The sequence below is a fragment of the Macaca nemestrina genome, chromosome 16, assembly GCF_043159975.1.
Source record: "Macaca nemestrina isolate mMacNem1 chromosome 16, mMacNem.hap1, whole genome shotgun sequence".
NCBI lineage: Eukaryota > Metazoa > Chordata > Mammalia > Primates > Cercopithecidae > Macaca > Macaca nemestrina.
The window spans coordinates 96,838,528-96,865,204 of record NC_092140.1 but is presented as its reverse complement, the minus strand read 5'-3'; the positions used below and the strand labels follow the sequence as shown (position 1 = coordinate 96,865,204).

The window sequence follows — 26,677 nt, the reverse complement described above, 5'->3', positions numbered from 1 at the left end:
TCAATCTTAGTAGGTGGGGATTTGGTTCTAAGCTCGGAATGGCCAAGTGAGCTCCATTCTAATTTTCCTGTTGCGATTCTCCCACTAAAGAAAGGACTAGAAGACAGACCTCCACTTTACCTCTCAGGTCAACAACCTTTTTTAGTATTTCTGTAATCTAAAAATGCAGAGGCCTTGCCCATCTCTGAGGCTTGGAAAACTCATGCGATCAACCTGAGCAGACATTTACGAGAAGTGTCGCACCGCCCCGGAGGGACTGCTCCACGGGGTCTGCTATTATATATACACTTAGGGGCAAGCGGCTTCATCAGCAGCACCCTTGATACTCTCTGGGGAAGAGGCGGCACATTTCACAAAACACTGACCATCAGAAACGCTTGTTTTCCAGACAATTCAGAAATGGATGCCGAACCTCCAGGTACTGGCGAGGTCTCCCTTGGCCTGTGTCATGCAGGAAGGTGTCAGCCTGCCCTTGACTACTCAGGGAAACATCCAGCGGAGGAGGGCTGCTGCCTCCCTTCCAGGGTCTGGTCCTCTGTGTGCCTTCAGTGCCCCTGCCCCATATTACCTGAAGCTGGCTGACAAAAACCTTCCTCAGGAGCACCCAGGCCCGGCTGAGCCCACACAAGGCTGGCCCGGCAGCAGGAGGGCCAGAGTCTGTGTGCCAGGGTTCCTTCCCCAGGCCGAGCTGCTCACCTTAAATGAGAGCTTGGTCTTGCTCTCGGGCTGCCTCCAGATGACACCCGTGACCACGGCACAGAGGAGGGCAGATCCTGCGAGCATAAAGACTGCCCACAGCGCCCCTTTGGTGAGAGCCTCCCTTCCAAGCACCGTCACAATGCAGAAGGTGATGATGAGAACAGCTAAGGGGGAAGGAAGAGACAGAGCGAGCTGCAACTCAACCATTTCTCAATTTCCCACTGGCATCCACTGCTCTCCCCTCAACTTGTGGCGAGAGAGGCTCCATTTCCGAAGGCATCAACTTCAGTTAGCACAGAGCAACTATGTCCCAGTCCAGGAGCGAGACAGATGCTCATCTTCTCTGGCACCTTCCCCCAACTCTAGCTCCACTGCCTAGACACCATGCAATGCCAACAAGCAAGGCCCCAGGGAAGGGCTAGCTCTTACCTATGAGGCTGGTTGAAATGTTCACAATGAGCCCGGAGATTTTGGAAGGCTCCATGTTTTTGGGCGAGAGTATGGTTTTCAGAGAGAACAGCTCTGCCTCTGGTAAAAAGCCCAGCTGGGAATCATTGCTGCTGGCCAGCTCATTTTGGTCTGCTTGATCTAACTCGTCAGAAGTACTGGCCATCTGGTATACCAGGTTAGGTTGCTCTGGCTGATACCTGGAAAGAAAGGTATTGTGTGACCACCATCATCCGCTTCAAGCAAAAGGACATGCACCAACTCAAGTTCTCAATAAGCCTCCAAAGTTAGCTGCCCGGGACACAAGGTATAAAATGGGAAGGATATAGTCAGATGCTGCGTTGTAGACAGACAAGGAGAGACCGGGAACACCACCTCCCACTGTTGCTTCTGGGGAACATCCCCCACGGTCTCTGCTTCGGGGTGACATGACCTCCACCATGAGCAGCCCAGAGGAATACCCTGAGAGATCTCTCTTGCTCTGAGAAGTGGCAGTGGCCCTCAGATGCTAAAGATATTAGGCCACTTCCCACAAAATTACTGCTGTAGGGAGCAAAAAGGAAGGAGAGAAATAGAAAGCAGTAACGCCAGGATCCTATTTGGCACAGAGAGCCAGAGAAATGCGGCTGCAGGCTGATGGATTTGAGAAATTCTGTTTGCGTGCCTTAATTGGATCAATTTATTTTAAAACTCCAAGTACCTCAGAGTAAGTAATTCTGTGCGGCTGGTCGGAGGGCCGAGCCTGCAGCATGATTTCCAAGACATGAGTTACCTGCCAGTGGAGCATCCATTCTGAATGAGGTGCCTTATCTTCCCACCCAAAGTGAACAGAGTGCACATCTTTTCCACCAGCTTTGAAAAGCAGAGTGCTGTATGAATTATTTTGCATATGATCAATTCTAAGAGGGAGTATAAAGATATTAACCATTTTTGTACAGATTCGCTTGTGCAACACCACTCGGTCAATTAAGAAAGTGGGGGACCTCAGAGAATCTTCTAGCGTTGGGCCTGTTGGGAAGAATAAGGGGTCCCCAATAGTCTTAGCTGATTCTACAGAGCTTCTGCTGAGGCTCAGCTCGGGCTTTATGTGCATTGGCTGCTGAGCACCTTGGAGATGCAATCAATGGCCTGGCAGGTGGGAATCCCTGAAAAGAAAGGAGCAGGCTCTTGAGGGCAGACCAGTGCTGAGTGTCTCCATGAGCACCAGTTCTCAGGATGCCAGCTGCCCAGGGATGCGCTTTGGGAGTGGGCGCTGGGGCAGGTGAGAACACCGAGGCACCAAGCCCAGGCCCAAAGCAGCTTTACTGCGACTGCGAGAGGCTTGCCTGGCCCCAACCAGGCCACAACAAGCCGACTCCACAGTGTCCCTGAACATCAACCTAGGGCACCCCATGCCACGTAATGGGATTCATTCCTCCAGCCACAGTGCAACGAAGCTTCAGAAGCATTACGCTGACCTGGGTTTCACAGGCCTTGGGTTTCCCTAACTCCTACCAGGGCAGCCCTCAATCCTCTCTGTCCCAAGAATCTGAACCAAGTTGCAATCAGTCTTCAAAAATTCTGATCCCAGGATCCTGGCCTAATAGTTGGGCCGAGAATCTATTTCTATCCACCCAACATCTAGCCATAAAAATGAGGGCACACGATAGAGGGGGGTGAGGGGCCACCCAACTCTTGCCAAGGACGTCCTCCTAACTGGGCTCTCAACCCAGGTCCTCCCCTCTCCTTGGCAGCTCCCATTGGAGCCATCACCAACCTAAAAGTTTCATTCATCACATAAACCATAGCAGAACTGTGAAAAGGCTACCAGGTGCATCTGCATTCTGTCATGAAACCCCAAAAAGCCATACATACCGTAAGACCAACACACAGGCAGCCACCAACGAGTAAGCCAGGAGAGTGCCAATGGACATGAGGTCCACCAAGTCCTTCAGGTCAAAGAGGAAGGCCATCACAGCTGGGAAGAGACAGACACCAGGATCTGTGGATGGCTGTCTGCATGCACAGACAACCAGGACCACCACCACCTACCATCCAGGGCAGCGAAGGGGGCTGCTTTTACTCCCACTTTAAGCTTGATTAAAGTCAAGCTTCCCTTTAAGCTTGTGATTAAATCACAGACACAGTCCTCAATAGACAGTAATAATCATTAATATTTGTATAGAGAATACCTTCGCTCTTGTGATTTTAATGGCAACTTTGTAAGCCATCCTTACATTACAGATGTTAACATTCACACAGGTTAGGAGACTTATCTAAGATCACACAGCTCATAAGCATAGGTATAAGGATGTGAACTAGGTTCTTATGACTCTGAGTCCTGTGTGTCTTCCTCTAGACCATGCTGATTCACAGACTCATGTGCATCCATCCCATCGATCCATCCATTCTCCATCAATCCATCTATCCACCCATCTTTCATTCATCCACTCACCATCCATCAATCCATCTCATCCATCTGCCCATCTTCCATCCATCTCATCCATCTATCTATCCATCCATCCATCCATCCATCCCATCCACCCGTCCATCCATTCAGCATCTATCCATCTACCCATCTTCCATCCATCTCATCCATCTATCTATCCATCCATCCATCCCATCCACCCGTCCATCCATTCAGCATCTATCCATCTACCCATCTTCCATCCATCTCATCCATCCATCTATCCATCCATCCATTCATCCATCCCATCCACCCGTCCATCCATTCAGCATGTATCCATCTACCCATCTTCCATCCATCCAGCTCTGGTGAGAATGTGCCCATCACTGGGTTCTAGGCACTCACTATTGAACAGGGCAGACCACAGGCCCCAGCCTTCCGAGTGTACCCCACCAAGACACAGGCATCAGTGGGCAACAGTGCTGGATGATAAAGAAGGGCAGGTCTGGTGCTCTGGGGGGAATCACAGGGGGTCCTAACCCAGGCAGGCGAGCAGGAGAGCAGAGTTCTTCACATGTGAAGTCACTCACATGGAAGAAATCTGAAGAGCTGTTCTTAAACAATATAGTATCAGCCCCTATCACCGTGTCCCTGGCCTTTAAAATGAATGAAAACCTGCACCCTTATTTGAACATCTTTTGTGAGTTTTGGGAGAGTATGCATGTCTATGCATGTGGGTGTGTATGTCAAGTACTCATTAAAAAACAACTTGGCTAGATCTGCTTTGGGATATTTTCAAAACACATGCAATCAACACAAGCTAAAATATAAACACAAAACCATTATTTTTCCACAAATATCTCTCAAGCCCCTCTAGATCACTGCAACTAAAACAAATTTAAATGGAGAATAAAACATAAAATTAAAGAGCAATGAGGGAGGGCCTTTTGGATAATCAGAACAGCACCCAACTGTGCATGCCACAGATGCCGATGCTCCTACTCATGGGAAACTTGAGACTAATTTCTTCCATGTGAGGTGATTTTAGAAAATCAAATACTTATTTACCACTCCCACCAAATGAAAAGGGTAAATCCTGGATTTTGTGAATGGCACGTACTTCACAGTCCCTTCAAAGAGCATGATTTGATCTCCCTCTATCAGCAGGGGAAGGAAATTAAGGCCAGTCCTGAACATGATCAAATTCCGGGTAAAGACTGAGAAAACAATGACTATTTCCAAATCCTTAATCCTGTAAATATACTGGTCACATTCTGGTGTATAGTGCCTCTCAATCTGACCACTGTAGTCACTCTCAAGAACATAGAATCACATAAAAAAAAGTTTCATAATTTAAAAATAGGTTTTTTTATTACATAATATTAATCCACAAAACTAAGCACAGTTTGCTAAAGGCATGAATGCTAATAAAACTTAGTGAATAATTCATTCATTTAAGAAGGTCAAGGGCCTTACCAATGGCTACTTGACAAGTTGCTGTGTTAGAAACTATGACTGATATCACATGCCCCAATTTGCCAAAAAGACCCACTGCTCTGCTCAGACCCTGGAAGGAGCTTGGCTACTTTGGCATGAAAACAATCCTGGAATCACAAGGCCGCTCCACCGTCCTGGGTGCACATCCTCACTTCACCTCCCTGGGCCTCCACTTCTACATCTGTACAGTGGGCTGGTGTCTGCCTTTCCGGGCTATGAAATGCAACCGCGAAAGAAGGAGACATAAAACCACAGGTACAGTGTGCACGCGAGCTTCCTTTTGGGTTCTCCTTTCCATCATCTACGGCCCTGGAACACCCACATGGCTCAGATTAGTCATCCATCAAAATGATCCTCTCAGCAATGATGCTCATCTGACAAGATGAAGCTCTACTGGGTCTGCTGTTACGTATAAACTTAGCGGCAAGCGGCTTCATCAGCAGCACCCTTGATACTCTCTGGGGAAGAGGCAGCACATTTCATAAGGGACACTTATTTTCCAGAGAATTCAGAAATGGATGCCGAATTTCCAGGTGCTGGCGAGGTCTCCCTTGGCCTGTGTCATGCAGGAAGGTGTCAGCCTGCCCTTGACTACTCAGGGAAATGTCCAGAAATGGGGGGAAAGGGTTTTGGGGGAATACTGTGTGTTCTAAGCTCTGCCCAATGAGATGAAAACCAGAGTGCAAGCTGTTCGAAAATTCTCTCCCATCCTCTGTCAAACTGGCCTCTGCCTTTTGTCAAAAGGTCAGTCAACTTGCAATGAACCAGGCTCCAAGTATGAAACCCAGGAGTTAAAAAGACCAGGTGAGATTACTCACAGACCAGAACAAGGCAAGATACCTCCCTAGGGAGTCATGACTCCACTGGTAAAATATTGACATGTGAAATGAGTTCTGGTACTCACCAGCAATGGCACCCGAGGCTAGTGTGGCGATTATTGGTGTTTTGGTCCTATCATTGACCTTAGCCAAGAATTTAAATAGCAGTCCATCCTCAGCCATGGCATAGATAACCCGAGGCATGGGAAACATGGAACCTAGAAGGCTAGATGGGGAGAGGCAAACCACGTGAGTGAACCTGGCTCATAAGGGATAAAGGCACCACATCCATCCATGCTCAGTTTACCACAGAGGAGAGGGAGTCTGAGCTCACCAAGAGCTGCCATCCCTCCACGCTGGGTGAGGCCTGTGGCTAAAAGACTTGGCATTTAATAAATCAACCCCAGAAAGAGCACACACTGTGAGTAAGGGTTAAGGTAAAGAGTAGGGAACATCTATCTAACATACACTAGCATGAGACCCAGCACCGTCTTTACAGATGGAAAACTGTATTCATTCCTGCAATTATTTCTAGCTGAATCAAACAGAAAATACAAGCATCACTGCATTCATGAAGATTTCCCCATGGTAAATCAATATTTACCAAATAGCTCTGTTTATACAGGCTAAGAGGAAATACATTGGTGAAAATGTTTCTCATTAAAAGGCATTTATTCCCTTCTTCAAAGTAGCTTCTGCATGACAGCCAAACTGAGGGCCAAACTATGGTGTTCAAACAGGGAGCCTGTTCCAGGGACCAGATTTAGGGACAGAGAGCCAGTCCCTTGCTAAGCAGATGATGCTGAAAAGCCAGCCTCGGGTTCTTCAGGATGAAAATCTCAGTAACACAACTCTTGGGATGATGAATATTGACAAGGGTTTGAAAGCCACATGATCAAGGCTAGGTTGGGTGCTCGGTCTATTTCAAGGGTAAAGAATGCTGGCAGCCAACGTGTGTCTCGCACGGCTGTACCTGGTCTGCTACAGCCTAAGCCCTGCGGTGGTTCCACCCCTAGGAGCAGCCAGCACAGAAAGGCCTCTCACCTGGCAGAAAGAGCGCAGAGGGAGCCCACGGCCACTGCGTACTTGGCGCCTTCCCAGCCCACGTGCTTAAAGGCATCGGGCAGGGGGCTGTTATTGTCCAGGCAGAAGTAGGGCATCATGAGCATGAGGGCGGCCGACACCCCGAAGTAGGCGATGAAGCAGATCAGGAGGGACGCCACGATCCCCACAGGGATGGCCTTCTGTGGGTTCTTCACCTCTTCACCTAGAAGCACCAAGGGGTTAGCAGAGGAGGGCACAGAGCAAGAGGCAGCGCATCTGCCCAAGTGACACCCAAGGCCTCTCAGTGCCAGGGAACCCACGCAACACTATGGAAAACCTCCCCCCAGCGCTTGGCCCTGTGGCACTGGGGCCTCCTGTGCTTCCGGGAGCGGAGGGGTGGTGCTCAGGAAGACACAGCCGACAGCCCGCGGCCCTGCAGCAGCGCTCTCGGCTTGAATGTGGCGGTGCGGCCAAGGAAGAGACTTGCTTCCTTTGGCAGAGGAAATCTGGCCTGTTCAGTCCACCAGGATGACAATGTTGTGAATGGCCTCACTCCTCCCGGAAGATGCTCAGATAAGGAGTCAGGCCACAGCCACGCAGCTATGATCCCATTCTAACAGCGGAACCTTAGCCTCATTCAGGATGCAGCTTCCATCAGGCGTTGACACTTGGGGATGTGATGATGGTTTGAGGGTGGGAGGGGTTGGCAGGAAAGTACAAATCTACACGTCACTCATGTGTGAAAGAGTGGCGACCGGACCGTGCCAGCAAGGAGGGAAATGACAAGCCATGGGCAGCATTGGCTTGTCTGCCCGGGATGCAGGAGGACCCGGGACCGCAGTGGGCTGGCAGGCATACCTGTGGTGGCAATGCAGTCAAAGCCCACGAAGGCATAGAAGCAAGTCGCCGCCCCCGACAGGACACCAGAGAACCCGAAGGGCATGAATCCACCAACACCGGGCTTCCCTTCTTTTGTGTCACTAGAAAAAAGAGCCACAAACAAATGTCACGTCACTCGCTGCACAGTCTGGCGTAAGCAGCTGTGCTCATCTCCGGATACGAGCGGCACCTGGCAGTCAGCCCTCCCTGTTACCGCTGCCAGGCCCTGGGCTTCAGACACCGAATCCAGCCACAGCATGCTGACTCCGTGGACACAGGCCTCCCTGATGTTCGTGGCCCAGGCTCACAAGGCTGCAGAGTATCGCCCTTTCCAGAAGCACCTTCTAAACAATGACTAGGGTAGGGAGACGTGGGGACTATGAGGCAGGAGTTCAACAGGAAATGGGGGAGAAACCAGCCACGCGGCCAGCCCCACACCCTTCTCCCCAGGACCCTCGGAGGAAGGATGCAGAGCCGCCAGCCAGTCCTATATTTACCAGGAATAAATACCCGGGTCCCATATTTACCAGGAACTCAATCTCCAAACAAATAATTCCAGAGAAGCTAAGGCTAAACTAAAAGCCTCTGTCAGCAAAGGCATTCCTTAAGTGCCTGTATGCACAAGGTGGAGTCCAGGATGGCGCAGCTTTTGCCAGGTGTGTGGGTCCCAGGCACAGCTGGGCTCTGGCCCACGGGAGGGTCTCAGCACATCTTTGCTACACTGATGAATGCAAAGGCAAAATCAGCACAGTTTACAAACCCAGTAGTCCAGAAGAAGCAGGCTGCTTAAACATTCAGAAAACAGTCCCATAAATCTGACACCCGTTCTGAGACACGGTGCCCAGGTTCAGTGTGGCGCTATGGCCCCTCCCCGGGCCCCGTCGGGGGTCCTTCAAGCCCCTGTTCTGCGATGTACAAAGCCCTGGCCTGTCTGAGTCCCCCACATGCCGCGTTCTGGGGGTGCACCACGCCATCAGTGCAGGTGGCTTCCCTGGCCACCATCGCCTGGTCAGAAGGCACATAGCCCCTGCTGGTCACCAAGTAACCCTAAGCTTTCTGCATCCGGCCCTCTGCTGCCACCCAAAAAGCAACTGCACTCCTTGTGGTTCAAGAAGGGCACCCCCTACTCCCACATCTTTGCCAGTCGCAGGGCCGCAGGCTTTCTGTCCTGTGCCAGGGTCCCACTGGCTGGCCTGGAGCCCTAGAGGATGCTCACCACCCACCTGTCACCCCCACTCAACCATACTGACAGCCGCCCAGCGGCACAGGACAACTTGCCCTAAACCTCATCAGCATGAAGAGAGGGACCCTATAGAATGCTCCCAATCCTATAAACACTGACGTTCCTCAGGTTGGCTGGGCAGCCCATTTGGTGAACTTTGCTTTCAGTGGGATTTACTGACTGGCTGATAAAACAGACAGACAGATAGGATGGACCCAACTTTCTAATAGGGATTAAGCCTTACTAATTCCTAGAGGATATTCACATCTCTCAGTTACAGAAACTGCCATGAAGACACTGCAAGTACATGCATGAGAAAGCTCATGTACATGTGGGGTTTACTGTGGTTCCATAAACAGTAACAAGAGGAAACCCCCAGAAATGTACAAGTGATGGATGTAGGAAAAACTGTGGCCAAACAAAATTTTAGTTTGTTGTGTTAGAGTATGACTAAAATTAGAAACCCAAGCAGCCCAGGACAGACAAGTCAGCAGAGCCACAGGACAGCAAAGGGCTGGAGCTGTGCCCACCTCATCCAAACCCCCTCGCCTCTCAGGCCACAGGCCCTGCCGGCTGCCCACTCCCACCCTGGCTAACGGCTTCTGTTATACAGTGGCCTATGCTGAAGACAAAACAGGTGACAACCAAATGGCTCAAGACGGGGAGGAGGAGGCCAAAAGAGGAGGGGACTCAAAAGTCAAAATGGCTTCTGTGGGCCCCACTTCGGTCCCCTGTGGTGGCCAGGGTGACAGACAGGCAGTGAAAAGCCTCCAGATCCCCACTCAGCTCCTATGACATCAAGAGCTAGCAACATGGCCTTGCATTAAAATAAATGCATGCCCACTTTGGGAGGCCGAGGCGGGAGAATCACCTGAGGCCATAAGTTAGGGACCAGCCTGGGCAACATAGACTGGGTTAGTGCAAATTTTTTTTTTCTAATTAGCTGGGTGTGGTGGCATGTGACTAGAGTCCCAGCTACTTGGGAAACTGAGGCAGGAGGATTGCTTGAGCCCAGGAGTTTGAGGCTGCCTTGATCCATGATTGTGCCACTGCACCCCAGCCTGTGCCACTGCACCCCAGCCTGCACAACACAGCAAAATCCTGTCTCTAAAATAAATTTTAAAAATTAAAAAATATATATAAATGAATGCTATCATGGATAGATGAGCTTTAGGCCACCACAAGGCAGAGGCACCTAGAAAGGTCCTGAAATTCCCATTTCGGGGCAAGTGGAAAGTGTAGGGAACTGCATACAGGATTAAATCCCAGAAACAGGAGAACTCACAGAAGAGGACTAAGAAGGGCTGGAATGTGTCTTCCTCACGCAGACAGGTAAAGCACGCACAACAATAAAAGCGCGGAGAGAAGGAAGCAAGGGGGATGGGTGAGTGCAAAGGAAGGAGGCAAAACAAAAGGCATCCTCCCTGGCTCCTCAGGACAGTTGCAGGAGACACTGGATAACCCTCCAGGTGACAGAACGTGGGTGAAGGCACGCGTTAGCATCCGAAAACCGGCCCCGCTGACTGTGACCCTGCCACACCTGCTCCTCGTACTGCACCCTCACCTCAGGAGGACCTACACCCGACCTCAGGAGGACCTATCCCCGACCTCAGGAGGACCTACCCCCGACCTCAGGAGGACCTACCCCCGACCTCAGGAGGACCTATCCCCGACCTCAGGAGGACCTACCCCCGACCTCAGGAGGATCTATCCCCCGACCTCAGGAGGATCTATCCCCGACCTCAGGAGGACCTACCCCCGACCTCAGGAGGACCTACCCCCGACCTCAGGAGGACCTACCCCGACCTCAGGAGGACCTACACCCGACCTCAGGAGGACCTACCCCCGACCTCAGGAGGACCCAGGTGCCGGGACCCTGGGCAACCATAACAACGAACAAGGGCCTGATTTAAAAAAAAATTTGCAGGGTATGCTAGTAAGCGAGAACACAAGGTGCAGAACAATATATACGGAATGCCGCGTTTTGTGTAAGAAAAAAGGAATAAAATATACATATCTGCATTTGCTTGTGCTTACACAGAGAGAAACTGGAAGCTTACACACACACACACAATTAGAAAGTTTACCTGTGGAGGTGGGAGATGAGGTGGATGAAGAAAGGAACGCATTGTAAATCTTTTTTTTAAAGCATTATGAACCACGTAGTATTTCACCTACTCAAAAAGTTAAATTCAACCTTTAAGATCGGGTGTTACTGATGCCAGTGGCAGAGTATTAACACAAAATAACCACAGAATCCATTCTAGAGGCGCAAACCAAAACATGTAGAGGTATTTCTCAACGGTCTCTTTCTATATAATCAATAACTAACCTTTTACATGCATGCGGCAGTTGTGTTCACTCATCATCTGGCAACTCACACGTGAAGGAGAAGGGCTGCCAAGAGCCCTCACCCAGCAAATGTTGCCCCGAGACAAAGTGAGCTTGAGTCCTGGTCTCAGCTCGGCGCTGCCTGCCCTGCAGCCTTTGACCAGCCCTTCTGTGTTCCAGTCAGCTGGCCGCTCAGAAGCAGCAAAGACAAGGCCTGGCATAGAAAGGGGTCAGGCCCGAAGGTCTCCCACTGCATCAGCAGTGAACATCCTGCAGCAGGGCTCCGCCCCCCTCACTTACACCAGCCACCCTGACATCAACTGTTAGCTGTGCTCAAAAGCCACACTCCCCTGTTCTTCTACGTGGTAATAGAACCCTTGTTTCAGCTGGACATATAAGCCTTAAGAACCAGGACTGCATGTTTCCCAGAGTCGCTAGCTACAAGGGGTAGCCATCTGGCTAAGTTCTGATGGAGGAGGTTTGAGCAGACATGGTGTCTGCGTCTGCTGAGAAACCCCAGGGGATGAAGTGGGGAGGCAGGGGGCCCTCTGCTGTTCCCTTCTCCATCCTGCTGGCCGGAGCAGGAAGAGCTGCCTTGGGCCCTGGGGCGTCTGGCCTGGATTCCTGGCCGGGTGAAGCGACATGCTGGACTTACCACCCCCAGAGGTTGACCAAAGAGAACCAAACCCTTATCTTGTTGAAGCCAGTGTTATTTTGGGGCTTCCATCCTAACTGGCAGACACCATCCAACAAAACTTTCTCAACAGGCTTCCACGCGGGGTTGATGCTTCACTATTGCTGTGTCCACAGAACACTGGATGGGAACGCCAGCGGCAGCCTGAGTCAAAGGCATGAGGAGCCATCCAGACTGCAGGGTAACACTCCTCTTCACAGACCAACAGACAGACCGACCTAGTTCCTGGGGGCCTTCCCGGACGGCTAGAAGACAGCATCCTGAAATCACAGACCCACGTGGTCACACGGCCTCCCATGCAAGATGAAGCCCCCGTACGTTACATGGATTGGTTGGGCCGTGCCCTACTATTTCAGAGGAACAAGCAATTTCATGCAAGACTACATGGCTGTTGTCAGAAACACAAAGCTATGGCTGGAAAAACAAAAGACAGAAAGATGCTTAGAGATTTTAACAACATGACAGAGCATGCCAAGGAGACTCCAGTCCTGCAGAACGCCACCTCCTCACACAGCCGATCCCCTGCCGGCCCCGTGGTCAGGGCTCTGGGCCCTGGCAGTGAGGCCGTCAGATGTAGCCAAGGGGGCCCCACCTGTGATCGGGGGTTGGGGCAACAAACGCTGCTTTGTCTGGGGGCCGGTACAGCTAGCTCATCATTACCAGGGCATCAGCGTGAGGATGACCAGTGAAAGTAAATACCATCGGCTGGCACAAACAATCTCTTCATAAAAATAATAAAATTAAATCTCGATTGGCAACCAGTTAACAAGAGGTGCCCTTTATATTTCATTCCTGTCCTGTAAATAGCAACCGCTCAAATACGCTCTCAGAGTTTTCAAAGGCTACTATGTTCCTTCAAGGCATATTTGGAACTGGCTTTACGCCACCGTAAACTAATGCGCATCCATAAATTTGGCATAAACATCACTCTGAAATGCTTGGGATGACATATTCAAAGTCTTCACTTCTCTGTCACAGAGTTTAGGAAGCAAGGGTATTCTTATTAGAACGGCTAACCACAAAATATTTGTGTTAGTGAAGTTTCGTGCACCAAGCGCCATAGTTTCCTGTTTCCATTCAAGTAGTCACACGTCAATGCCTGCCCACTGGTGACAACACTGGACAACATGGCTGGGCACCTGGCCCTGAAATAGTGACCAACTGGGCATACGTGACTGCTAAGATTCCCAACGTGGGATAGTGCTTCTCAGCCTCCCTTGCAGTTCGATGTGGCCCCCAGTGGACTCTTGCCCGTGGAATTTCTGTGTGTCTTCTGGTCTGTCCTGAATAGCCCTGAGCACTCTCCTCTACCCTCTCTTCTCCCTTCTGGAAGAGCTGGGTCACGCTTGTACCTACAGCCAGCTCTGACTGGGCAGATGAGGACAATGTCCCAGAGCAAGACGGAGAAAGACGGAAGATGTCTGGGTCCACAGAGGCCTGTGGTAAAGCTGGCCAGCCAAGTTGGACGCTCATTTCAGGACTGAAAACATCTCTTTAAAGGCACTCCATTGTGGCACCTGGGGTGGTCTCTTTATCAAGGCAGTTTCAACCTTTAGTCTTAATGAAGAATCACACACAAAATCCAAGCCCCCATTCTCTATCCAGGGACCTAAAGAATTATGTGGAGATCTGACAGAAAAGATAAAAAAGATATGCTGTCACTGTTGAGCTTTTTTTCCTAGGTTATCTGAGCTTGTCGGTGAGGGCTGGGTGAGAGACCTGAGATGGCACAGGGTGGAGGTGTCACCTCCAGTTCCGGGTGTCTGCGTCAGAGACATGAGGGTGATGGGGCCACTGTCACCAGGGCTGGAGCAGCACAAGTCGAATGTCGGCGAAAGAGACTGTTGTGCTCACATTCTGACACTTCAGTCATTCTGCAAACCTCCAAAAGCAGTTTCATCTATTTATCTTCCCTCTGCATTATTAATGTAACAGGAAGGTATTCAAAGGTAAAGTGAGGTCACCATGGCACTGCAGAGAAAAATCCTTTCTGAACACAAAATTCGAAAGTTGGCCATCAAACAGAATCTGGGGAAAGAGGGATCATTTAATGAGTCTGACAAGAATCTTGAATGATACACAATTTGGAATTAGGGTGATGATTTTCTTTCCTTCAGTCTTTCTTGTCATACAATAGTCTTTCCATTTCAGGGGAATAAACCTTCACACAAACTTGATACACACAAAATACCCTCAGCTACTTCACTGCAAAAAAACAAAACAATTAACAACATATACTCCAATAATGTTTTTTTAAAAGCACAAGCCATCCGAGCCAGTTATATCCCCCATACAAGTCTATGTCATTAAATACCAAATAAGAAGAATGGTCAGAAGCAGCAACTCACTTGTTCAAACAGAGACGGCCTGATGTGTTCCCAAAATCTTCCTCCGTGAGCTGCCAGTTTTTAACCGACCCTTTCACAAATCCTGACACCATAATGAAGCCCAGGACCAGGACGTTGACACAAGTGAATATTTTGTTGACCATGGCTGACTCTTTCACACCAAGAGTTAAAAGTCCTGAAAAAGTGCACAGACACAAAACCTTGTCTAAGTGTTAACCACCAACTGGGAAGGTCCTTCCTGGATGGGGATAAGAAGGTGACTGAAAAAGAATCCAAGTGCATCGAGCTTCTGCAGACCTCTGTGAGCCTCTGGGATTGGGGTGGATTAACGATCTTTCTGGGGGCAGGGATCGGGGTCTAAATCACCAAGGTTGTGGGTGCTTCCCAGGCCCTCCTAGGTGACCTCCAGATCCCCTCAGAAGCCCATCCAGAGGCACCCCAGGACTGCAGAGATCTGGAGCACGCGCCCCTCTCATAGGGAGGGAAAGCCTGGACCCGCACACCAAGCCGCTCCCGCTCACTAAAAGAATGCATTGCTGGGAAACAGCCTCCAGGAACGATTCCAGGAAGAAACACTTTGCTCAGTTTCCTGGGAGAACGGGCATTTTTCAGAAGAGGAAATTATTCTGGTTGACTTTGGGATGTTAGTGATACTAACAGTATGGTTCTGGAACCACTAACATACATGGTTCCTCATCGGACTCAGTGCATATAAAATAACATCTGAGCTAGGCTAGCTCTAGCTTGCAAACTCACATTTTTTTTTTTTTTAAGAAAACTAAGTAATAAAGATGCCCAGGAACCTTTGATAGCGCTGCCTTTGAGGCGTATGCCCCAGCACCACCTTAGGGTGAAGAGGTCATTCAGGTACTTCCGTAGCTGGAGTCTTTGCTGCGCAGGAAAAGTGGCACAGAAGGGGCTGGTACCACTCAAACACAGCCAGGATTTGAGACCACTGCTCTGCCATGGACGCCCCTCATAGTTTTAAAATAAAAACTGGTTGGGTGCGGTGGCTCACACCTGTAATCCCAATACTCTGGGAGGTGGGCAGATCAGTTGAGGTCAGGCGTTCCAGACCAGCCTGGCCAATATGGCAAAACCTTATCTCTACTAAAAATATAAAAGATTAACTGGGTGTGGTGGTGCGTGTCTGTAATCCCAGCTACTTGGGAGGCTGAGGTGTGAGAATCACTTGAACCCAGGAGGCGGAGGTTGCAGTGAGCCAAGATCACGCAACTGCACTCCAGCCTGGGTGACAGAACAAGACTCTGTCTCAAATATAAAGTAAAATAAAATAAAATCTGCTGTACTTTTGAGATGGAATTATAAAGTACAGATGTTAGAATTGTGTGATTAATCACAGGGAGAACACCTCAACACAACAATCTATTTCTTCTTTACTGTTCCTCCTTCTTAGGTTTATTAAAATGAAATCTCACCAGTGCAGACTTACTTTCTGACGCATGTTTCTGCCAGCTGGACCAGAAATACTGCTGAGACCAGCCTGAGTGAAGTTATTTCAATTATGTGGTGTGTAAAATAAAGCATGTCATTTTTAAAACTCATCCAAGATTTTCTAACCCCAAATGAGAATTTATCTGCATTTCAGCTTCACGTTTATACAGCCCCACAGAGCAAAACTCGCATTGCACTGGCCAAGACACGCACAAATGTCACCAGCAAGAAGTTGCCATCAGCTGTGTTCAGGCAGTCTTTGGGATTTTTCAAATTCTGTAACCACAACTCTGTCATGAAACTTATTTATTGAAAGGGTGTTTTGATGGTTGTTAGGTGTAAAACCATCCAAGTCGTTTTCAGACGCCCCAGGCACACATTAGTGTTCCAGACGGAGCTCATTCCTCCACATTTTCCTGGCTGATGAATGACAGCTTTGCTTTCCAAATGGTCATCCTCTGAGTCAAAAGAATTTTTATTCCCAGGACACTCATACAAAAAGCCTGCAGTGCTGACAAAATCTTATTCCACAAACAGCTAGGCTAAACACCTAAGATTCTCTTTTAATGAAGTGGCACACAACTCAGCAGCTATGAAGCAGGCCAGCCCTATCTGAATCTACAAGCAGCCATGAAGACAGGGACAAATAAAGATGCCTGCATGAAGTACAAAAACAAAACAAAAAGAAATGGGGTTGTGGTTTAAGAGATAGGTAAAGAAGAGAACTCAACAGGAGCCTCTCACAGAACCTTTGACCGTCACTCTGACCTGATCTCTTTTTCAGTGTGGGCTTTCTTTACCTGTCAAGATGAGAATTATGATCACCGCGAATATGTCAGGGTTTTCGGCCAGCACGCCGGGGGCGTTCAGAGCCATGTGTGTCCGTGAGAACTCCCCGATGGGTCTGCCTATCAGCTCGTCGAAGGTGGCGCTCCAGGCCCTCGCTACGCTTGAAGTACCTGCCCCAAAGCACACACAACAGAGGGGATATGAGGACAACGGTTAGCCAGGCACTTGTAGTGGAGCTCCATGTTCATAACATCATTGCAGGAGTCACTGACGGTGCACTGGAATCTGGCGGCAGCAGCCAGACCACAGCGTATGCTGAGCCAGAAGTGACGGTCAACTAGTGCTAAGTGCGAGAAGGCTTCTAGGGCCCACAGAGGAATGCATTTCACATCCCACCCAATATGCACAGGTGTATTCTATCAAATATACATATCCGAATAAAAAGTTTGCAAAACAAGTGTTACCCTTACCACCTGAGAGGCACTCTGATAGTATGCAATGCTACCTATTTTGTTGCATTGAAAAAGTAAACATTGACGACAACTCATGAAAAACTGATTTCATAATGCACTCCCGGGGTGCAGCTGGCAGTCTGCAGGAACCCCGGTCAGGAAGCCCTTTTCTAGGAAACTCTTGGCAACAGAGATGATGGCGCCTGCACCATGATTCTTCTCCCAGCAAGAAGAGGCGTCCTAGGAGGTCCTTGAAGGGGCTGAACCCCAGCTCAGGGACAAAGCCACTTGCTCACCTCAGAGTAGGCATCAGCCACCTCTGCCACTTTGTGCCTGAACGTGACTCGGAGGCCATGGCATCCCCAGAGTGCGGGACCGCAGACAGACCCCAGCTCTCCTCATTCTCCCCTCAGCCTGCACCCTCCAGCGCTGAAGAACACCAACAGGGCAGCACCCAAAACGCCAACAATAGTTGGCTGCTGTCTTTCACTCTCGTTCTCTCCTCTCATATAATTCTGGAGAGAGTCAGAATGCATTTCCATTGGTGTTTCTCAGGAAATGTCACTAAAATTCCAGTATTTTCATAGAGCATTTTCCTTTGTTTTCAAAGGGGGCCTTGTCGGTGACCATGGTCCCAATTATTCACCGCATACTGCCAGAGTCATCTGCAGAGATTCAATTTCACTATTTGGTCTTATGATAAGTAAGTATCTTTCCAACAACTCAGAAGTTTAACCACATTTCTTCCTCCTGAGCAGCCAATCTATTATGAATTCTGTAAACATGGTCTCACCATCTCCCTGTCACCCCCAAAGCGGCTGGCTCTTGGCAAATGTGGCTCCCAAACCCTGTCCTACTCGATGAGAGGGGCTACCCCAGCCTTTCTTCCCAGCCTACCCTCTCCCAATTTCTGAATCATGCCTTTAAAAAAAAAAAAATGTTTGCTGGAAAAACTGCCCTTCCCAGCAGCTAAGGCTGCAAATATATTTTCATAATGCATGCAAATGTTCTCCCACAAGCAAATGGCACTCTGGCAGAGCCTTTCATTTGCTGGTCTAGAAGCTGCAAGCAGTTCATGCTCAATGTATATTTTATGCTCAGGTAAATCCTCTGGAAACATAACGGTCCATTTACAATAGCTACATTCCCAGTGAGAGACCTCAGCTTGTGAGAACCATGTGTGGCTGTAAAGTTTTGATGTGGCATTGAAAGAAAACATTATGAATTTTATTTTAGAGCCCAGAAGACTAAGCTAGGTTGGCTCTCAGCAGATACTGCAGCTGCTGGAAAGAAAGCGAAGGTGCCGTTCAGAGAGCGTGAGTGTGTGCCCTCTGCCAGCTGTCCTGGTGAAGGGGGAGTGGTGCCCCCCATGCAGAGATAGGGCTGCGGGGAGCCCAGGGCTGGGACGGTCCCAGCAGGCAGCATGCGTGGCAGGGCGGGTGTGGTAGCGTCCGGTGGGAGCTGGCACAGAAGCAAGGCGGGACCCACATGGCTCGGCTGACCAGGTCTTACTGTTTTCTCGCTATTACCAAAAAATTTGAGAAAAAAAATAAATGGCACGTTGAGTGGCCGTGTGCACCCTTTGCTTCTTCTGAGACTTAGGTTTTTGTTTCTTTTAAGTTGACGTGTTCAACTTCAGTTGTAATCAAAATACAAAAAAGCATAAACGGAAGCAAAGCGTGTTTACCTGGCAAACTGGAAAGATTTTCTACATTTGCTTCTTTATTTGCTGGGTGGTTGTGTTACAGGCCGATGTCCAGTGTCCACACTGCAGGGTAAGGGGGCCCTGGCTACGTGGAGGATCACAGTCAACAAAGGCCTTAAAAACATGCAGACCCACCAAGAGCCATTCTGCTCCTTAGACAGTTTTAAGGAAAAGAATCATGGCTAAGCACAAAAACATAAAGTAAGTAACTGTTTATAACAACAGCAACAACATAATGGAAACAATCTGAACAACCCATAAAGACATCCAATACGTTACGTGCTGTGTATAGAAATCTATACGAGGGTAGGCAAGCATTAGAAACGTTACCATGGAAAAATAGCTAATGATATGAGAAGTGTTTACTCTATGTTGTTTTATAAAGAGGTATACTGTACAAAAATATACATTTAAATTCACAAAAATGTTAAAACAATAGTTCTCTCTGTAGACAGTAAACTGCTGAACAGAGTCTTATGCCTTCGTGGGATCCCTAGTATCTAGCACAATGCCCAGCACAGAGCAGGTACTCAATAAACATTTATTAAAAGAATGAATGAATGAATGAATGAATAAGAGAATTAGTTTCTCCACATTGTCAGGCAGGATATTTCTACTTTCTTCTTTGTGCTTTTCTTTATTTTCCCAGTTTTTCTCTATCAGTGATGCATTTACTCTAGTAACTAAAAAACATACTAAAAGAAACTAAATACTTTTAAATGAATCAGAAACATCCTCTTAATTCTGTGCCTCTCTTGTTAACAAGAATGACCTCCCCACGGGGCATCCGCCCACACTTTAGAGGTGGGAACAAACAGAAAAGTGGTAGAGGGCACAAGCTCCGGACCCCCGGTACCTACCGATGATGTAGGAGAGGATTAAGTTCCAGCCGGTGATGAAGGCCCAGAGTTCTCCAACGGTGACATAGCTGTAGAGGTAAGCTGAGCCCGTCTTGGGGACCCGAGCACCAAACTCGCCGTAGCACAGGCCAGCCAGCACCGAGGCCAGCGCAGCAATCAGGAAGGAGATGACAATGGCAGGGCCTGCATTCTCACGGGCCACAGCTCCAGCCAGGACATAGACGCCAGCACCCAGTGTGCTGCCCACCCCGAGGGCCACCAGGTCAAAAGTGTTCAAGCAGCGAGACAGCCGCGTCTCCTCCCGGCTACAGTCCACCACCTTCCGCCGTAGCATCTGCTGGCCAATGTTGAGCAGGACTTTGCACCCCATGTTGCTGTTCAGAGCTGTCGAAAAAGAACAAAGATGTTTCCTGATTGCTCCTCATTTCATTCCATCACTCTCATCTTATCACATTATTGAAACAGACAGTGATCAGGTCCTTCATAATCATTTCCTGCTAAAATGCTTTAATTCGTAGAATTCCATTGATTGTCAGAAGCACACAGCCTTCTCCAGTTTCACCAGCACATACAGAATTATCCCAGCAGGCCAACAGATACAGCTGACTTCATTTCGAGGTCTCTGAGCTTCCACATTGGTATCAGGTCCTCTTAATGGAGACTCTTCCATGGGTGGAAATTGTGTAGTAGAGGAAACACACATTAATGACATTGTTCCTACACTCAGTCATCAGATAATATACCAGGAAAAACAAGGTGTTAGTTTAAGTATGCTGTAATAGAAGGCAAACCAAACCATATCGTAATTTCATGATTAAATTACATTATTAAATTATTAAAACTCAGAAGCCCTGAATAGCAATAACAATGGTTTTTTTTAAGATCTTTCTAGGATCCCCTGAGGGTAAGGAGCCAGTTGTTTTCACTTTTAAGGTAACACAGAGGTAAGTGGAAGCAGAAAAATGTTGAGTTATTCCCAGTGAGGGCTTTTCATCACTTACTACTCCAGGAAGCACTTTTCTTCTGGGCTGAAATGTCAGCCCAATGTGCTCTGTGGTACATGATACATATGCATATCTGATGTGTTCTTGGGCACTTATCACGAGAGGACATGTATCCATCCATCCCACCCTCACATGGGACATAGCCCATTAGGGCCCAGGACACCCTGTGCCTTGTGGGATGGCTCTGAGATTGCTTTCCTCCAACCTACGGGCCCACCTTGCCTGGCCAGACGCAACAGGTGAGCCCTTGGCAAGGACAGGCCAGCAGCCACCCTCAAAAAGGCGGAGCTTTGCCCCCCACATCTGAAGGGAAGAGACTTCCTTCCACAGAGTCCAGGAGGGAAGGGTGGGGGTGGGAAGACAGAGAAACTCTTCAGTGGAGAAACCCGAGGACCACTGCCTGCAGCAGGTGACCGAGGCCAACGACAGTGACGGCCATGTTGGCAGAGTGATGTGATGAGAGGGGCACTTCATCTCCCTGGTCTTTCCCCCAAAACCCACAGCCCCAGGCTAACCATGGGAAAACCACCAGACACATTCCATTCTACAAAATACCAGACTGAGTGTGTCAAGGTCATCAAAAACTAGGAAGTCTGAGAAATGGCAGAGCCTAGAGGAGCTAAAGAGACGTGAGGACTAAATGCCATGTGGGATCCTGTATGGGATCCTGGGACAGATAAAGGACACCTGGGAAAAACGAGGGAAACCTGACTCAAATATGGATGTCAGTTAGTGAGAGCACATCAATATTGATTGTAACCAGTGTACCCACCAAAATAAGATACACATTCCTAATATGAAACGGTGAGGGGCACATGCAAGCTCTGTATGCTTCACCATTCTTCTGTAAATCTAACACTATCCTAAAACAGAGTTTATTTTAAAAATCTAAGACAAAACAACAGCACGTGCACAGAGAAGCTATTATCATGACTTTTGGCTACTGAGGTACACACAAAAAACCATCAATTTTTCATGTTGATCATCAGTTGGTATTTATTGACCTAACTTAGCTGCAATTAAGTCACTTGAGATGGTAAGTCTAGAAAAGTCCGTGCCTAAGCACCTGAACACTTCCCTGCCTGCCCACACCTTTGCACCCGCAGCTGCCGGGCAGGCACAGCGCAGCAGGGCCTCCCCAGGCTGCAGCTCAGGGCCCCTCGGCAATGGTCACATCACTGATCAGCTCCAGGTCGGGCAGCAACTGGGAGCGGTGCCTGCTCTGTTTTATCTGACAGGCCGAGGGAAGAGAATAATCCCAAGACTCAAAAATGTGAGCTAGAATGGGGAATAAAAATCATCTGATCCTATGCCTTTGTTGCAAAGATGGGGAAAACAGCTGAGAGCCAAGTGTCAAACAGGGTCACGGGCTCTGCAGGCACCATCCTCTGGGGTTCCGGCAGCATCACAGGTAGGAAGGAAATGATATCATGGTGTAGCAGGTGGGGCAAAGTGGGGAGGAAATGAGGAGGGAGCGCTGCTTGTGGAACAGCGATGGAGCGGGGAAAATCAGACCTCAGAGTTTGAGAAGAGCAGGAAAGGGCGCCTGAGGCCAAGAGAAGAGCAAGCCGAGAGAGACGGATGGCTTCCCAGGTTGTTTACAGCAACACACGGGACTGCTTCTGCAAGCTCTCGAGCCAAAGCAGTTCTGAGCTGTCTCAGCAAGGCAGGGATGCCTGCGGCTTCCTAGGCAGTTAAGTGAGAGCCTCTGAGTGGCACCAGGGAGGAGGAGGAGCAGGAACCAAGGACCTAGTGGTGCTGGGACCCCAGGATCTGCAGGCTCAGGGGGTGATTTCTCCTGGAAATGCCTTTTTCTTTTCTTCCTTTTGGGGAATTAGCCAGATTTATTCAAGTCAAATTGTAAATCACAACAAAGCGTTTAGTAAACAATTGCTTGCATAGTAAATTGAAAGGGAAAATGCAACATAGCCCTCAGCTGAAAAGCCTGTGCTGGGAGATGTGCAAACATTACTGCAGTCACTTCTCAATATCCTTTTTGGCAGGGAGGGGAGTAGTTTAAGTAGACGAGCCTTGAAGAGAAACAGGGTGTGAAAACTCCTTATGACTTGCACTGTTTGGGATCTGGTGGGGAAATGTGGCTGGGGGATGCACAGACAGTGCCTGTCTGCGTCCAACCTCTCCCAGATGTCATTTCTGCTCAAGAATAAGCAGATTCTCTCCATAAAATACTAAAGGCCAGCCGGGCGCGGTAGCTCAAGCCTGTAATCCCAGCACTTTGGGAGGCTGAGACGGGCGGATCGCAAGGTCAGGAGATCGAGACCATCCTGGCTAACACGGCGAAACCCCGTCTCTACTAAAAAATACAAAAAAACTAGCCAGGTGAGGTGGCGGGCGCCTGTAGTCCCAGCTACTCACGGAGGCTGAGGCAGGAGAATGGCGTAAACCCGGGAGGCGGAGCTTGCAGTGAGCTGAGATCTGGCCACTGCACTCCAGCCTGGGTGACAGAGCGAGACTCTGTCTCAAAAAAAAAAAAAAAAAAAAAAAAAAACTAAAGACCAAGTGCAAGGGAAAGACAATGCTACTCAATAGCATTTTCTTTCCTAGGCCTCATAGGATAACATAACCTACATGCCCAGAAGGTGAGAAGGGGTCGCCCTGCCTTTCTCTGTTCTGGGCTTTTCAGGAGGGCTGTTCCCTGTTTGCACTCCTTTCTCAAAAATGTGCTGTTGTCCTAGGCAGAACCAAAGCTACAAGAGTAACCAAACGGATTCTTGGCAAGGAGCGCACCGGAGCCCAGACACACTCCAGTTACATAGTTCTGGGCCTCCGTAGAACAGAAGGCTAATGTGAGCCGGCTGCTCGCATAAGAGGACAAATGACGCCTGTGGAGGTGCGCAGATGCAAAGCCTTACACATGCACCTGTGTCACCACCAGCACAGATCACTGCTACCAGTTGAAAACCCACTCAAAGAACCAAGCAACTTATGCTGGGGGGACCTCTGTACACCCTTCAAAATGAAGGGGCAGGTGATTACATCACTGTAAGCTTATATACAGATAACGGTTTTCTAACATCATGTGAAAAGGGCCTTTCTGGTGAGACATCTGTGCGCAGATGCAGCTCATTTTCCCTGAATAGGTACGCAGTGGCCCATTTGCTTTCGGTATAGTTCTTGGCCTGTTTCCCCCTCACCAAGCCCAGGGAAGTGCTGGAGGGAAGTGTTTGGGTCTCAGCGGGGTGGGGTGGGGACAGCTGGGACCCCTACAGGAGATTACTTTTACCTTGGTTACTTCTTAAGTATTGCTTGCTATCTAGGGAGAGGGCAAACTCAATTCCTTTGGAAGACACTGGAACAAAGATGCTGCCAACTGCTGCTGAGAAGCCCAGAGCTGATAATCTGGAGAACATAAATGTCTCAGGCTAGGTGTTCACTCCTACTTCCCAGGGTAGGAGAAAATGAGACACTTACTCTGTCTTGGGTTTATTTTAGGAAATATCCTGTCTCCTTGGAAGTAATGCAAAAACCTGTTCTCCAAGTGGTTTTATCTGTCAGCATTTTGTACACATTATACCAGTTCTTACATTCATGCCAGGACTCCAAAGCTGGTTGTTCAACCAACAGTGAGGCTGCACAAAGCTACTCTGCACAGAATTAGCCTAACCATTCCAACCCCAGCAAGCAAAGTCAGGTTGGTAGAGACTGCCTGCTGTTGGGGTTTACACAGAAAGTTGCCAGAATACTTTGAGAGCATTACGTGGAAATTAGGTGAGGAGGAATTTATACAACAGTCGACGCCTCCTTTTATTTGAGGGTTTGATGGAAATCTTGCAACCCCAAGTGTCTTGGATCCATCTTGCTCCCTGTCATTTATTATCAAAGAACATTTACCTGCGGGGTATCCTCAGAAAAGCAAGTTTCCCACAACAGGAGTTCTAACTCTGCATTCTATTCTAGTAACCACTACATAACACCAGGAGTTTTACTGGCCCAATGGGTCAGAATTTGAGATAAAGACTCTTTTCCGCTCTATTTTAAAGATTTCTGATACAAGCGAGCAGGGGTGGATGGTGTGATGTTTCCAGCCTTGACTTTAACAGATCTTTCCACCACTGATACATTCCAGCTTAATGGCCTCCTTGGGGGACGGGAGGAGTCAAAAGCAAGCTGTTACACTATACTTGGAAATGCCCTTCTTTCAAGAAAATCTTCATCTTGGGATCTTTTTAAGAAGCCAACACTTTTAGTTTGCCCTTTCAGTGGCCTTCAGAATGGCCGGGTCCCGGGAGACCCCTTTCTCCAGGCACCTGGCGGGAGCCAGCCAGAGGAAAATCTTTCACCCTTACAGGAGAAAGACTGTGGTCCACGTTTGTACCAGGCTAAGGAATCTCTGTCTTTGCTAGGGTGGTAGCACTATTATAGGGTACCATGAATGGGTGGGCATAGTCAATGGCGTCTTTTCAGCTTTCCTCAACAAGAGTGGCTGGCCAGCCTCATGGCTGGCATGTGGGCAGCTGCCCAGCAGTCCCAGAGTGCTCTAGACTGAGTGTGCACAGAGGGGCAGGGCTCGCACAGCTGAGTGGGCTGCAGCCACAGGTGGGAGAAGGGGACACTGGCCATGGTGGGAGAGGATGTGGAGTCTCAATGACAAGGGCAAAACCTGTGTTGAAGGAAGTGATCTCAAACCAGGATCCACTTCCCCACAGATGTTAGGAGGCCCAGGTGCAAGAACTCAAATTTTAAAAAACAAGTCAGATCAGATGGGACTGGCAGACACTAAGGATGGAGACGGAAGGAGGTAGGCATGGTGTTATTAAAAAAAGAGGTACGAAAGTGATAGAACTAAACACAGTCTTGAGAAGCAGCAATGGAGGTCCCTTAACAGGCAGAAAGAGACTCAGAACAGAAAAGGAAAGTAACGGTGGTCAGTGCCTGAGACCATCAGAGGACAGGTCATATCTGACCTAACATGGACTCATTAATCCCGGGTGAACTGAGCCTGCTACAATGGTAGATATCACGGTCTTTCTCCTGTCATCAGAAGCCACTGCCAGTTTGGGCATGAGGGGCAGGGAGCAGATAGGAGGACTGAGCTTAACAAGTTTAGTACATATCAAAGGGAAAATCCTTATTCATAAAAATTCAGTTCACATACAATGTATAGAAGACTGACAAATACAGACTAGCATAATTGGGAAAATCATGAGTGACATGCTCACAAATGTTGAATATAGTTTAAGATCATTCTGGATGTTAACATGATGTCACTAAGAGAAGTGGAAAAAATGAGAAAAATTCTTCCTGTCCAAGAGTAGGAAAAATTATGAATAACTTGTAATAACATATGACAAAATAATGCAGCCATTAAGAATGTCTTTCTAGACTATGTATGGACAATGAAGAAACGTTCACAACAGGTTCACAGAAAAATACTACAAAAGTATATATTTTTGGATAAGCAAAATACATATATGTATCCTTTAAATGCCAGATAAAAAGTATATCAAAATATTAATAGCAGTAATTTTATTATTCACTATCGTAATACTTTTCAAAATTCTCTTTAAAAATTCTCTTTTATTTTTGTCATTAAAAAATACATACAATTCTTTCCAAAGTCATTCTGCATTGCAGAAGGCATGTTCACCTACAGGGAGTACAGGCAGAGAAAACCTTTCACCGTGCAAAGTGTCACTGAAGACTACATGAGCTCGGCCAAGCGCAGTAGCTCATGCCTGTAATCCCAGCACTTCGGGAGGCCGAGGCAGGTGGATCAGTTGAGGTCAGGAGTTGGAGACCAGCCTAGTCAACATTGTGAAACACCATCTCTACTAAAAATACAAAAATCCCAGCTACCCAGGAGGCAGAGGCAGGAGAATTGCTTGAACCTGGAAGGCGGAGGTTACAGGGAGCCGAGATCACGCCATTGCACTCCAGCCTGGGTGACAAGAGCGAAATCTGTCTCAATAAAAAGACCACATGGGTTCATTCGAAACCAGCCTGGGCCACGTGGCAAGACATCATCTCTACAAAACATTTAAAATTAGCCGGGCACTGTAGTATGCATCTGTGGTCCCAGCTACTTA

General features: G+C 48.5%; 1 protein-coding gene across 6 annotated transcripts in view; it reads right to left on the bottom strand.

Annotated features, from left to right (window-relative positions):
* Positions 1 to 26,677, bottom strand: part of LOC105490183 (solute carrier family 7 member 1) — an 86,146-nt gene that overhangs the window by 7,047 nt on the left and 52,422 nt on the right. For all 6 annotated transcript variants that reach the window (XM_071081493.1, XM_011755570.3, XM_071081494.1 and 3 more), the window contains 9 exons: positions 19,627 to 20,010; positions 16,621 to 16,779; positions 14,366 to 14,540; positions 7,750 to 7,871; positions 6,892 to 7,114; positions 5,934 to 6,073; positions 3,001 to 3,103; positions 1,129 to 1,346; positions 697 to 863 (listed from right to left, as the gene is read on the bottom strand). In XM_071081493.1, coding sequence (XP_070937594.1) covers positions 697 to 863; positions 1,129 to 1,346; positions 3,001 to 3,103; positions 5,934 to 6,073; positions 6,892 to 7,114; positions 7,750 to 7,871; positions 14,366 to 14,540; positions 16,621 to 16,779; positions 19,627 to 19,996 — 1,677 coding nt within the window. In that variant the 5' untranslated portion in view covers positions 19,997 to 20,010. The remainder of the gene's footprint in view (positions 1 to 696; positions 864 to 1,128; positions 1,347 to 3,000; positions 3,104 to 5,933; positions 6,074 to 6,891; positions 7,115 to 7,749; positions 7,872 to 14,365; positions 14,541 to 16,620; positions 16,780 to 19,626; positions 20,011 to 26,677) is intronic.